Raw genomic sequence first — 12,124 nt, 5'->3', positions numbered from 1 at the left:
AAGCGCCGGCAGTAGCAGGGCACAGCGGTGACGTCACCACTGTGCTTTGCTTTCCGGCCGGCACTTATACATTCAGTGCAGGAAGCTCTGAGCAGCAGCGCGGACGCCGGGGGACGTGACAGACATCAGAGGGTGAGTATGTACTGTTTTTTTTTTTACTTTTACAATGGTAACCAAGGTAAATATCGGGTTACTAAGCGCGGCCCTGCGCTTAGTAACCCGATATTTACCCTGGTTACCATTGTAAAACATCGCTGGCATCGTTGCTTTTGCTGTCAAACAACGATACACGCCGATCTGACGACCAAATAAAGTTCTGAACTTTCAGCAACGACCAGCGATATCACAGCAGGATCCTGATCGCTGCTGCGTGTCAAACACAACGATATTGCTATCCAGGACGCTGCAACGTCACGGATCGCTGTCGTTATCGCTGCAAAGTCGTTTAGTGTGAAGGTACCTTAAGACTCCCAGGACCATTAAGGTCCCAATGATGTAACCGTATGCGATAGGGAAGAACTACGTGTGAAAACTCCGTGCGAGAAAGTCCCTACTTGCAGTTTTGTTGCAATAACGCAGAAAGCTACCAGCTCCGCAAACAAAAAACTGAAGTGGTCAGTGCGGATCTTCAAGGATCACTGGGGCCCTTTCTGCTTCCGAAAGGCTTTCGGCAGTAGCGGAAGGGGAGTTATGGAAACTGGTACCACGGAAGAACCAGAGCATGCAGTGCGATGGGCTATTGGATCTCGAGGCCGAACCACGAACTCGAGTACATTGGCGTTCAGTCTGGATGCCATCCGATCTACAACTGAAGAGCTCCAGTGAAGGCAGTTCTGATGGAAAACTTCCAGGTGAAGTTCCCACTCACTTGAGGCGGAACCCTGACGGCTGAATATGTTGGCCTCCCAGAGTTCAACTCCTAGGATATGTACTGCCGAGATCACCGAATGATAGATCTCGGCCCATCAGAGAATGTGAGGTACCCTTGGCCATGGCGTCTGACCGTGGGTACCTGCTAGATGATTGACGTATGGCACAGCCGTGGCATTATCCAATTGAATTCGGATGGGGTGACCCGCCCGAAGGCAGTGGACCTGCTGTAGGACTACCGTTCGGATCTCCAGAGCAAAGATCGGGAGAAGACGACTGGCATTGGTAGTTACTAATAACCATTGAACCGGGAGAAAAGCCCTGGATGAAAAAGGAGCTCAGAGACTATCGTCTGAAAGTCTGTTTGACTTGCTGAAAACGAGCGGAGAGAAGGAAACTGCTTCCATTGTCGTCACCATTTTTCCTCAGAACCCTCCTAGCAAATCAAATGAAATGAGGGGATGAGTGATCAAGTGCGCGAGCTCCCTGTTGAAGGGCCATGACCTTGTCTCGAGGGAGAATTAACATCCTTCTGGAAGTGTGCAGGATCATCCTCAAAAAGGATATCTGCTGGGCTGGAAATAAGGAGAACTTGTCTAAGTTTAGCTGCCAGCCCAGGTGAGAGGGTATCGCAAGTGATATAGACGACTCAGCATAGTCCTGGAAGAGCGGCTAGACAGTCGACCAAACAGGGCAGGATGACCACGCCTCTAGGGTGCAAGAGGAACATGACAGCAGCCATGACCCTTGCGAACACTCTGGGTGCGGTAGCAAGGCCGAAGGACAAGGTCGTGACTTGACAATGCTGTTCGCAAATGGAAAAGAAAAGGAATTTTTGATGAGGGAATAAATAGGAATGTGAGGGTAAGAATCCAGAATGTCGATGGATGCCAAAAACTCCACCTTTTTCTGTTGAAGTAATGGCTGAGCGGAGGAACTCCATCCGAAGGAGGAGGACCTTGTCAAAGGTTGTTAGAAGTTTGAGGTCCAGGATCAGTCTTACTTTTCGTTCCCCTTTCTGGAACGAAGATCCCTTAGATCTAGACTGTCCTGGACAACCCTTCCACTGCTGGTTGGGTCTGTAGGAAACATACGATCCTTTGTTAGTCTCCCACTCAAAAGATTTGATTGGCCCTTCGGGAAAGGTTACTGGTGTGAATCAAAGTAGTTAAGGTCTTCAACCAGGAGACCATTGCTGTAGCAATCCATGCGGCGACTATGGAGGGTGGAGCGCTGAACCCAAAGCCGCAAGACAGAACGAACCAGATTTGCTATCTGACAGTCCGTAGTATTTTTAATTGATGATACATCGGGCAGGGATACCACAGGAGATTCTACCCGGTTAATCTGCCAAGTGGCAGAATGCGCGGCTGCATCCAGCAGGTCGTCTCTTGCCATCACCGGTCTCTTGACGGTGCAGAGTTAAAAAATTAGGCACCCTCGATCCACCATCCTCTTAACAGGGAAGTGGAGAGGCATCATCTGCTAAATAGTGGTGATGCAGAGGGGGGTGCCTCTGTACATCCACATAGTTCAGGTCTCCGGGTGGACAGGACAGGTTGTCTGGCGTTAGGCCTGGATGCAGAAGAGGATACATGGAGGCGACACTCCGTGTGCTCGTCTGTTGATGGTGTGGGGAGATTGGTGCCCTTTAAAGGACCCGTCGCCCTTAAAAACCAGACCAGGCATGGCATCCCACGTAGAGTCTTCTGTCCAGTGAATCGCTTATCCGGACTGAATGGCAAATGCTCTACGAGGGAGTTTAGTCTCCTTATGAGGGACACTGCGTAGTCTAGAGCAAAACCGGAGTCCTCGTCAATGTACAGAGATGATATAAATAGGCGAGTTCATCCTTTTCTGAAGTTCTGGCAAGTCCAGATCCAAGGCAATATCCGATCCATATTCAGAGTCTTGTTCTCAGCAAATCATTGGGGAGAGAGATCAGGAAATTAAAACTTACGTTTTCTAGATGCCTGTACGTTTATAGATGCCTGTACGTTTCTAGAACACTTGCGGCCCCTGCTAGCCGACGGCTCCCATGTAGAAGAGGGACCATGTATATCGGTCCTGCGAGCACTCCGAGCCACAGAGGGATCACGGAGGGGATTCAATCTCTTGGTCAGGGAAACCATGGGTTGCGGTCAGTGACAAAGTCCACTGAGGGAACTAGGTACTCTGGGATAAACTGGGATCAGCGGCGGCGCTCATTTATTGTGACCGGCTTCATGTGCCTTTAAGGCCAGGGAATACTGGTCATGTGCCTTTAAGGCCAGGGAATACTGGTCATGTGCCTTTAAGGCCAGGGAATACTGGTCATGTTGCAGAGTCGTTGTGCCCCTTTAATGCAAAGTCGTCGCCCCTGTGTGAGCCGGCCGGGTGGACCAAGATGGCCACCGGGAGTTGCAGAGGTGATAAAATCTCACAGAGAGCGAGAAGCGCCAATTCGGGGGCGGAGCCACAGGCACGATGTGGGCGGAACCTCGAGACTTCCATGAACAGGCCAAAGCAGGGGCCTAAATTTCTGCAGCCGGCGGGAGCGATACCAGCGATACAAGTGAGGGGCGCTGTAGTGGCCGAGAAAACTGAGTGCTCCCAGGCGAGAAGCGCCAGAAAAGGGGGCAGAGCTGCCTTAGGGTGCCATAGTGCGGGCGCGGCTTCCGGGGTGCGGCCTACACATTGGCCGAAGCCGGGGGCTAAATTTTTGCAGCCGGCCGCAGCGTTACCTCAGGGAGGTGGGCCACAGGGAAGCTGAGGCTGCCTGTCAGCATGTGAATATCCCGCTGCAGAGGCCCATCGCTGACTGGTTCCACTCACCATCGGTGCGCATCCCGGCATGGAGCCGCCGCGGATGACAGGGTTTCAGCGCCGAGGAAAGCGCGCACTCTATTGTTCTGCTGCAGGTCAGGTATTGCAGCGTGGACGGTGCAGGGATAAACCTCAATCCACCATCCCTTTGTTAGGGAGGTGGAGAGGAACTGTCCGCCTCATTGTGCCATCCGCTTTAACAGTGGTGGGACAGAGGGGGCTGCTCGGACGCCATAGAGAGGGGCCTCTGTAAATCCACGGAGTTCAGCCCCCGGGTGGACAGGGCCAGTTGTCTGGCTATAGGCCTGGCTCCAGGAGAGGATACATGGAGGCGACACTCCATGTGCTCGTCTGTTGATGGTGCGGGGAGATGGGTGCCCTTGAAGGGGCCCATCGCGCCTTAGAATCAGCCCAGGTAGTGGCATCCCACGTTGCAGGAGAGGCTACATTCTCCGTTGCCACATGTTGATGGTTCGGGGAGATCGGAACCTTGAAAGGATCCGTCGCCCCATTCGTCCGTGGAAAAAATAAAATCAAAAATGCAAAAGGTAAAAATAAAATAAAGTTTTTGGGTCCGAATAGCAGACCCGTCCTTGCTTAGTGTCTGTAGGAGGCACACAAACTGGTTAGCTGAGAGGCAGCAGGAGGGTGTATACTGCAGGGGAGGAGAGCACTTTCTTTGTATCACTTAGTGTCAGCCTCCTAGTGGCAGCAGCATACACCCACGGGCTGTGTCCCCCAATGAGGCGAAGGAGAAAAAAAATAAATAATGGAGCACAGACCTCTTGGTCTGAGGTTTACAGGATAGGGGGGAAAAAAAAAAAAAAAAAGACGCTGCATTTGGTTTAGCGCTGCATCCCCTTCGCAGACTACCCCTCCGAGCTGTGCTGGAAACTTCTGGCTTCTGCGTTTGTAGTCAACAAAGTGTAATAACTATGTTGGTGGATTTATGGTGGTCAGACATATACAGACAGCATTTGCTAGTGATAGGTTCCCTTTAAAGGGGTATTCCCATCCTGTCACCCCCCCAGGCGTTTGTAACTAATAGAGCCACCTTGTGCAGCACTAATGCTGCATTCCGACTAGGTGGCTTTTTTAGTTCGGGTCCCTGGCACTGCTGAAAGAATAGTTTTTGAAATTTGTCCCTCATACCGTGAAATCGCCACGGGGGCAGGTCTTTCCCCCCTAATCCAGATGCCTCAGAGCAGTCAATCATGGCCTCTCCGTGCCGGCGCCTCTTCCTTAATTAGCGTCCCCGGCGCCTGCGCAGTTATTTTATTTTTTTTTCGGGCATGCGCAGTTGCGCTGCCCTTTGAACTTACAGCGCAGGCGCCGGGGACTATAATGATGGAAGAGGAGGCGGCGCGCAGAGGCCATGATTGACGGCTCTGAGGCGTCTGGATTAGGGGGAAAGACCTGCCCCCGTGGCGATTTCACGGTATGAGGGACACATTTCAAAAACTATTCTTTCAGCAGTGCCAGGGACCCGAACTAAAAAAGCCACCTAGTCGGAATGCAGCATTAGTGCTGCACAAGGTGGCTCTATTAGTTACAAACGCCTGGGGGGGTGACAGGTTCCCTTTAAAGGGGTATTCCCATCCTATCACTAGCAAATGCTGTCTGTATATGTCTGACCACCATAAATCCACCAACATAGTTATTACACTTTGCACGAGGTGGCTCTTAGTTACAAACGCCTGGGGGGGGGGGGGGGGCTCGGGGGGCTTGACAGATTCCCTTTAAATTGTGATTAGTGAGACTTTTCTCTGTCTGCATTCTCAAAAGCTACAGCACCAATTTTAATTTGCTATAAGACGTCTAAATAATAAGGACACAAGGAATACGCGTAACGTACTTGAGCGAGAAGGATTGCTCCGTGATCTTTCCACTATCATGGTCTATCAAGGCGAGTTTCAGACAGCACAAAGTAGGTGGCCCAATATCATATCGGATCCCGACAATTTTCACCAATTCCTGATCCTAGTCAAAAACATAATATGTTAATCCCTCCATGAGATCTGGGCGAGGTATCTTCTAAATAGAGAAACATAGATCTACGGTATGATGTAAACTCCCAAAACAAATACTCTGCTCAAATTTAATTTCTAGTTTCCATCGGCAGCAAATGTTATGCAAAACCTTCGCAGTCAAGAAACCATGAGAGACCTTACCCTGAGCACACATTTCCTCCATGGCTCCTTAAGCGTGTTACCGATACTAAGGTTGCTCCTTTGGACAGCATTTATGTACGCTTCATGACCCTGCCGAAAGTAGATGACCTGCACATACAGAAATTGTGAAGTGGATTTATAAGTTCTTGTCAGAATTCTGCTGTGAACCTGTTTGAAATTTTCCAAGATTTTTGAGCAACTTGCAATAATTTTCCTACTTTGGGCGTTTTTAATGGCAGGGTTTTTTGTTTGTTTTTTCCAGTGGACAGAGATTAACGGGGAGCAGAGCGCAGCTGAGGAATTAATTTATGCCACAAAGGTGGCCCAATTTCTGACACAAATGAACTCGTTAAACACTTTGCACAGTGGAGTACAGAAGCTAAAAGACGCTTCTACTGCTTTTCTAGTTGATGATTGTAACACCTCAAAGAAAAAACTCACTTCATCTCCCATCTGTGGAACAAAAGGGGATCTTCGAGGTGTTGTGTCCGTGATCCAATTAGATGGACGCCAGTCATTAGAGATTGCTCTGTTCAGAGGCGCTCTCTCAGGCAATCTTCTTGTCTACATGCAGAACATATGGTGTAATGTACACAAGTGATCTTATTCACATCTCGAAGAATTTCAAACTGATCTAAGGAGCATACCTCGTTCTCAATAGTAGTTTTTTTATTTCTCTCCCTTTTTGGGGTGGACTTTTCTTCTGTAGATTTCTCCACCGTTGAACTCTCGTCCTCAGAGCTGCTCGCTAACTTTTTAACTTTACGTCGGGTGGAATTACGGCTTGGAGGTTGAAGGTTGATTCCTGCATCGGTCGTCCAATCTGAGTACTCACTGGATACGTCACTACGATGAGGGGTTATAGACAGACCAATGAAATGATCTAATTTTACATATTACGAGGAAACTGCAGTCACCAGGAATCTCAATAGGTAAAATTGGAAGAGTCTGCGTGTGGCCCATGCCGGAGGCTGGGTTTCAACACTATGGAAACCATACGCAGCCAAGACCATGCTCCTATGTGAGGGCCACACAATAATATTGGCCCATGCAACTGCTGTTTGAAGAAACTACCTAGTGGGAATCTAAAAATATGCTGGCGGCCGTAATCCACAATTCAGACCTCTAGACATTCGGAAGCACAAACACCAGAAATTTTACCTTGTGTTTCCCCAGTCATCTTCCTCTTCAGAAGGAGACTCCACTGAATTATCAGTTTGATTTTCCACCTGCAAAAGAAAAGAAATAAACTTCTACATTAATGTCACCACCTCTAACTCCTCGCTTCCACAGCTAATTTTAATTCTGCATTTTCCCTTCCCTTCTCCCAGGAGCCATAACTCACTTCTCCTTCAACATAGCAGTATAAGCGCTTGATTTTAGCAGGACAAGTTTTAGTCTTGATTTTAAAAGGAACCTGTCACCCCCAAAATCGAAGATGAGCTAAGCCCACCAGTATCAGGGGCTTATCTAGGGCATTCTGTAATGCTGTAGATAAGCCCCCGATGTAACCTGAAAGATGAGAAAAAGAGGTTAGATTATACTCACTTGGGCAGGCGGTCCGGTCCGGGGCCTCCCATCTTCTTACGATGACGTCCTCTTCTGGCCTTCACGCTGCGGATCCGACGCAGGCGTACTTTGCCCTGTTGAGGGCAGAGCAAAGTACTGCAGTGCGCAGGCGCTGGGCCTCTCTGACCTTTCCCGGCACCGGCGCACTGCAGTACTTTGCTCTGCCCTCAACAGGACAGACAAAGTACACCTGCACCGGAGCCGCAGCGTGAAGAGGACGTCATCGTAAGAAGATGGGAGGCCCCGGACCGCGACGCCCATCGCAGCGGGACCGCCCCTGGGTAAATATAATCTAACCTCTTTTTCTCATCTTTCAGGATACAACGGGGGCTTATCTACAGCATTACAGAATGCTGTAGATAAGCCCCTGATGCCGGTGGGCTTAGCTCAACTTCAATTTTGGGGCTGACAGGTTCCCTTTAACATTTTTCCCACTTAACGTACTGGAAAAATAAAATTTGAAAAAAAAAAGGGAGGTGCCGTGACCGACAAAAAAAAACAAACACAATTCTGGCTTTTTGATTTTTTTCCTCTTGACTGTATTTACCATACGGATTACTTTTAGATCATATAAAAAAATATTTTTATTATTTAATGGGGGAACTGGAAAGTGATTTCATTTTTTAGATTATGCCTAGAATTTTTAAAAACTTATTTTATCATCAATTACTTTTCTTGCAATCGATATATATTAAACACCAAAAAAACCTAAAGTAAAAAAATGGATGCCTATTTCGGTTTTTTTTTTTTGTTTTTTTTTGGGGGGGGGGATTCTGAACTCACAATTACATTTATCGCATGTGGAGATAGCTCAGCTCTTGAGCCACGCCACACACCGTGACCCCAGTGCATGTACGTCACCTTTAGATAAGGTGTTAAAGTTTTAGCAAAATTTTTTCTTTTTTTGCAGATTCATTTTATTCTTGCCATTTTTCACAGGCCATAATTTATTTATGAGCCCCCACCGCCCCCCGGTAGAGCAAGCACTTACACCAAGAGGGGGAAGCCTGTGTTTAACGTGATACGCCTCAAGTATAGCTGAGCGAATCCAGTCGGAAATGGTAGATTTTAAAGCTGGGAGACCCTTGCAATGAACCTCCGGGATGACAATGCGCCAGAATGTCTGAAAGAAGCGGTGCTCGATTGGTAAACATGTACAGCTCTGACCAGCTTGTGAAGTGATCTTTCAAGGGGATGAACCGGAGACGGGCAGAAAGATGTCCTCATTGATGTGGAATGAGACTACCTTAGGAAGAAAGGAATGGACTGGTCTGAGGACCACCTCGTACTGATATAGAATGAGAAAAAGAATGAGAAAAGAGAGACAAGAGATTGCTGCCAGCTCAAAAACTCTTCTGATGGACGAGATGGCTACTAAAAAGGCAACCTTCCACGAAAGGAAGGAAAACTTGATGTCAAATAGGTTCTAAGAGGGATTGTTAAAGAATGCTAAACTCTGCAGCAGGAAAGAAGTTTGTTTTTACCGACAGCGATGGGAAGACTCGTAGTTTAAGGGGGGGAAAAAACACCGGTTGAGATCCTAGAGGTGAAGGGCTGAGCAGTCTGGGCTTAAACATGCCAATGGGTCAGTCAGAGGGAGCTGTAAGACTCCATGGAAGGAACAAGAAAGGGATCAAAAAGATCTAGGAACACCCATGGCTGAGAAACTGTGGTTCAGGCAAAAGATTTTTGTGCACTCACCGTAAAATCCTTTTCTCCGAGCCAATCATTGGGGGACACAGGACCATAGGTGTTATGCTGCTGCCACTAGGAGGACACCAAGTTAACACACAAAGAATAACTCCTCCCCTGCAGTATACACCCTCCTGCTGGCTCTAAGTGAACCAGTTCGGTAACAAAGCAGTAGGAGCTTAACAATTAACAAGAATGTACTATGTCAAAACTAGGTCAACACAGAAAAAACGAAAGCCAATAGGCTAACAGGGTGGGTGCTGTGTCCCCCAATGATTGGCTCGGAGAAAAGGATTTTATGGTGAGTACACCAAAATCCCCATTTCTCCTACGCCTCATTGGGGGACACAGGACATGGGACGTCCTAAAGCAGTCCCTGGGTGGGAAACAATCCACTGCAATTGCTCCTCGTACCACTGCAATTGCTCCTTGTACCCACAAGTTACAGATGTGGTACTGCCGCCTGCAAAATTCTTCTGCCGACAGACGCATCTGCTGAGGCCTGAGAATGGACATGGTAATGTTTCGTAAATGTATGCCGGCTGGACCAGATCGCAGCCCTGCAGAGTTGTGCTGCCGACGCCTGGTGCCGGATGGCCCAAGACGCCCCCACTGACCGAGTAGAATGAGCCTTATCCCCTGCTGGGACGGAGTGACCTCTAACTCTGTAGGACTCCTGGATAGCTGAACGAATCCACTTGGCTATCATAGCCTTGGAAACGGCTAGACCTTTCCTTGGCACTTCCGAGAGCACAAACAGGGCATCTAACCTGCGGAAAGACGCTGTCCTCGAGACGTATCTCCTAAGAGCTCTCACCAAATCCAGTGTGTGGAGAGCCTTCTCGGTGCGATGTATCGGCGCCGGGCAAAGTGAAGGCAAGACAATCTCTTCATTGAGGGGGAAACATGAGACAATTTTCGGTAGAAAAGACGGGGATGTTCTCAAAACCACCTTATCCTGATGAAAAATGAGGAAAGGAACTTCGCAAGACAAGGCCGCCAGTTCTGAAACTCGTCGGATGGACGTGACCGCAACCAGGAAGGCAAACTTCCATGACAGAAGACAGGGAAACGTCCTGCAGAGACTCAAAAGGAGCCTCCTGCAAGACTCAGAGGACCAAATTAAGGTCCCATGGTTCCAACGGATTCTTATAGGGTGGCACCACATGGGAGACTCCCTGAATGAACGTCTTCACCTGTAATCTGTTGGCAATTTTACGCTGGAACAGGACTGACAAGGCTGAAATCTGCCCTTTGAGAGAACTAAGGGAGAGACTTAAGTCCAAACCCGACTGAAGGAATTCGAGGATGGAAGGAACTGAAAATTCAAGAGGAGAGCGTCCTCGGTCCTGGCACCATGAGAAGAAGGTCTTCCAAATGCGATGATATATACGCATGGACATAGGCTTTCTAGCACTGATCATAGTAGAAATGACTTTTTGAGAAAAGCCTGCCTGTGTCAGGACCCAGGACTCAACGGCTATGCCGTCAAACACAGGGCCTCAGAGTCCTGGTGGTAAATGGGGCCCTGGGACAACAGGTCTGTGCGATTCGGTAATCGCCAGGGGACATCAGCGACTAGTTGAACTAGTTCGGCGTACCAGGCCCTGCGCGGCCAATCTGGCGCAATGAGGATTACTGGTATCCCCTCTGCTCTGATCTTCTTGATGACTCTCGGCAGCAAGAGGAGCGGGGGACATATGTACGGAAGCTGGAACTGACGCCACGAGTGAACGAGTCCATCTGCCCCGATGGCTGCCGGGTCGTGGGACCGAGCTATGAATTTGGGAACCTTGGAATTTAGCCGTGAAGCCATCAGATCCACGTCCGGGGTTCCCTTAACGACAACAGATCTGGTGGAAGATCTCCGGATGGAGAGAACACTCTCCGGAGTCAAGACCTTGGTGGCTGAGGAAATCTGCCTCCCAATTTTCCACTCCCGGGATATGAACCGCTGATATCATTGAGCGGTTTTTCCTCGGCCCAACGAAGAATGTGTCCTACCTCGGACAAGGCTGCTTTGCTGCGTGTTCCCCCTGCCGATTGATGTATGCCACTGCTGTGGCATTGTCGGACTGAATCCTGATGGAACGACCCGTCAGGAAAGGATGGAATTGAATAAGAGCCAACCTGATTGCCCGTATTTCCAGGATGTTGACGGGCAGGCAAGCTTCCTGAAGACACCAGCGGCCCTGAGCAGTGTGATGGTGGAACACTGCTCCCCAGCCCAGAAGACTGGCATCTGTTGTCACAACTAGCCAATGTACTGGGAGAAAGGACTTCCCTTGATTCAGGGAGGACTTCAAAGTCCACCACCTGAGAGACTGTCTGACTCGCTGGGGAAGTAGGAAACGACGATCGAGAGATAACGGGTTCCTGTCCCACACAGCCAGGAGAGAATGTTGTATGGGGCGGAGGTGTAGTTGAGCGAATGGGACCGCCTCCATAGCAGCTACCATCCTGCCGAGGACTCTCATACTGAAACGAAGAGAGTGAGAATGAGGTTGGGAGAGCTTCTGAGCGTCCCGCTGTAAGACAGATTTTTTCCGGGGGAAGAAGTACCAACCCCCGGGACGAGTCCAGTATCATTCCTAGGAAGGAAATTCGCTGAGCCGGTAGTGGGGAAGATTTTTTTAAGTTTATCTTCCAACCCAGGCGAGAAAGTATCTATTGTGATGGTCACGGCCTCTTTGCAGGTGTGGAAAGAGGGGCCTTTGATGAGGATATCGTCGAGATACGGTAACACCACCCCACACCTCAGGTATGAAGGATGGCCACATCGGCAGCCATGACCATGGTGAATACCCTGGGAGCAGTGGCGAGGTCGAAGGACAGAGAAGCAAACTGGAAGTCCTGAATTGCGAAGCGAAGAAACCTTTGGTGAGCAGGTAAAATGGGAATGTGGAGGTACGCGTCCTAGATGTCTATGGACGCCAGGAACTCGCCTTTCACCATGGAGGCGATGACGGAACGAAGCGATTCCATCCGGAACCATCGCACTCTGACAAATCTGTTTA

General features: G+C 49.2%; 1 protein-coding gene across 1 annotated transcript in view; it reads right to left on the bottom strand.

Annotated features, from left to right (window-relative positions):
- Window positions 1–12,124, bottom strand: part of BRWD1 (bromodomain and WD repeat domain containing 1) — a 132,649-nt gene that overhangs the window by 26,064 nt on the left and 94,461 nt on the right. The window contains 7 exon segments of the mRNA XM_077293874.1: window positions 5,531–5,631; window positions 5,633–5,655; window positions 5,847–5,855; window positions 5,858–5,954; window positions 6,288–6,410; window positions 6,494–6,692; window positions 7,008–7,075. Coding sequence (XP_077149989.1) covers window positions 5,531–5,631; window positions 5,633–5,655; window positions 5,847–5,855; window positions 5,858–5,954; window positions 6,288–6,410; window positions 6,494–6,692; window positions 7,008–7,075 — 620 coding nt within the window.

Source organism: Ranitomeya variabilis, chromosome 3, assembly GCF_051348905.1.
Source record: "Ranitomeya variabilis isolate aRanVar5 chromosome 3, aRanVar5.hap1, whole genome shotgun sequence".
Classification (NCBI taxonomy): domain Eukaryota; kingdom Metazoa; phylum Chordata; class Amphibia; order Anura; family Dendrobatidae; genus Ranitomeya; species Ranitomeya variabilis.
This window is presented reverse-complemented; position numbering and strand designations above follow the sequence as displayed.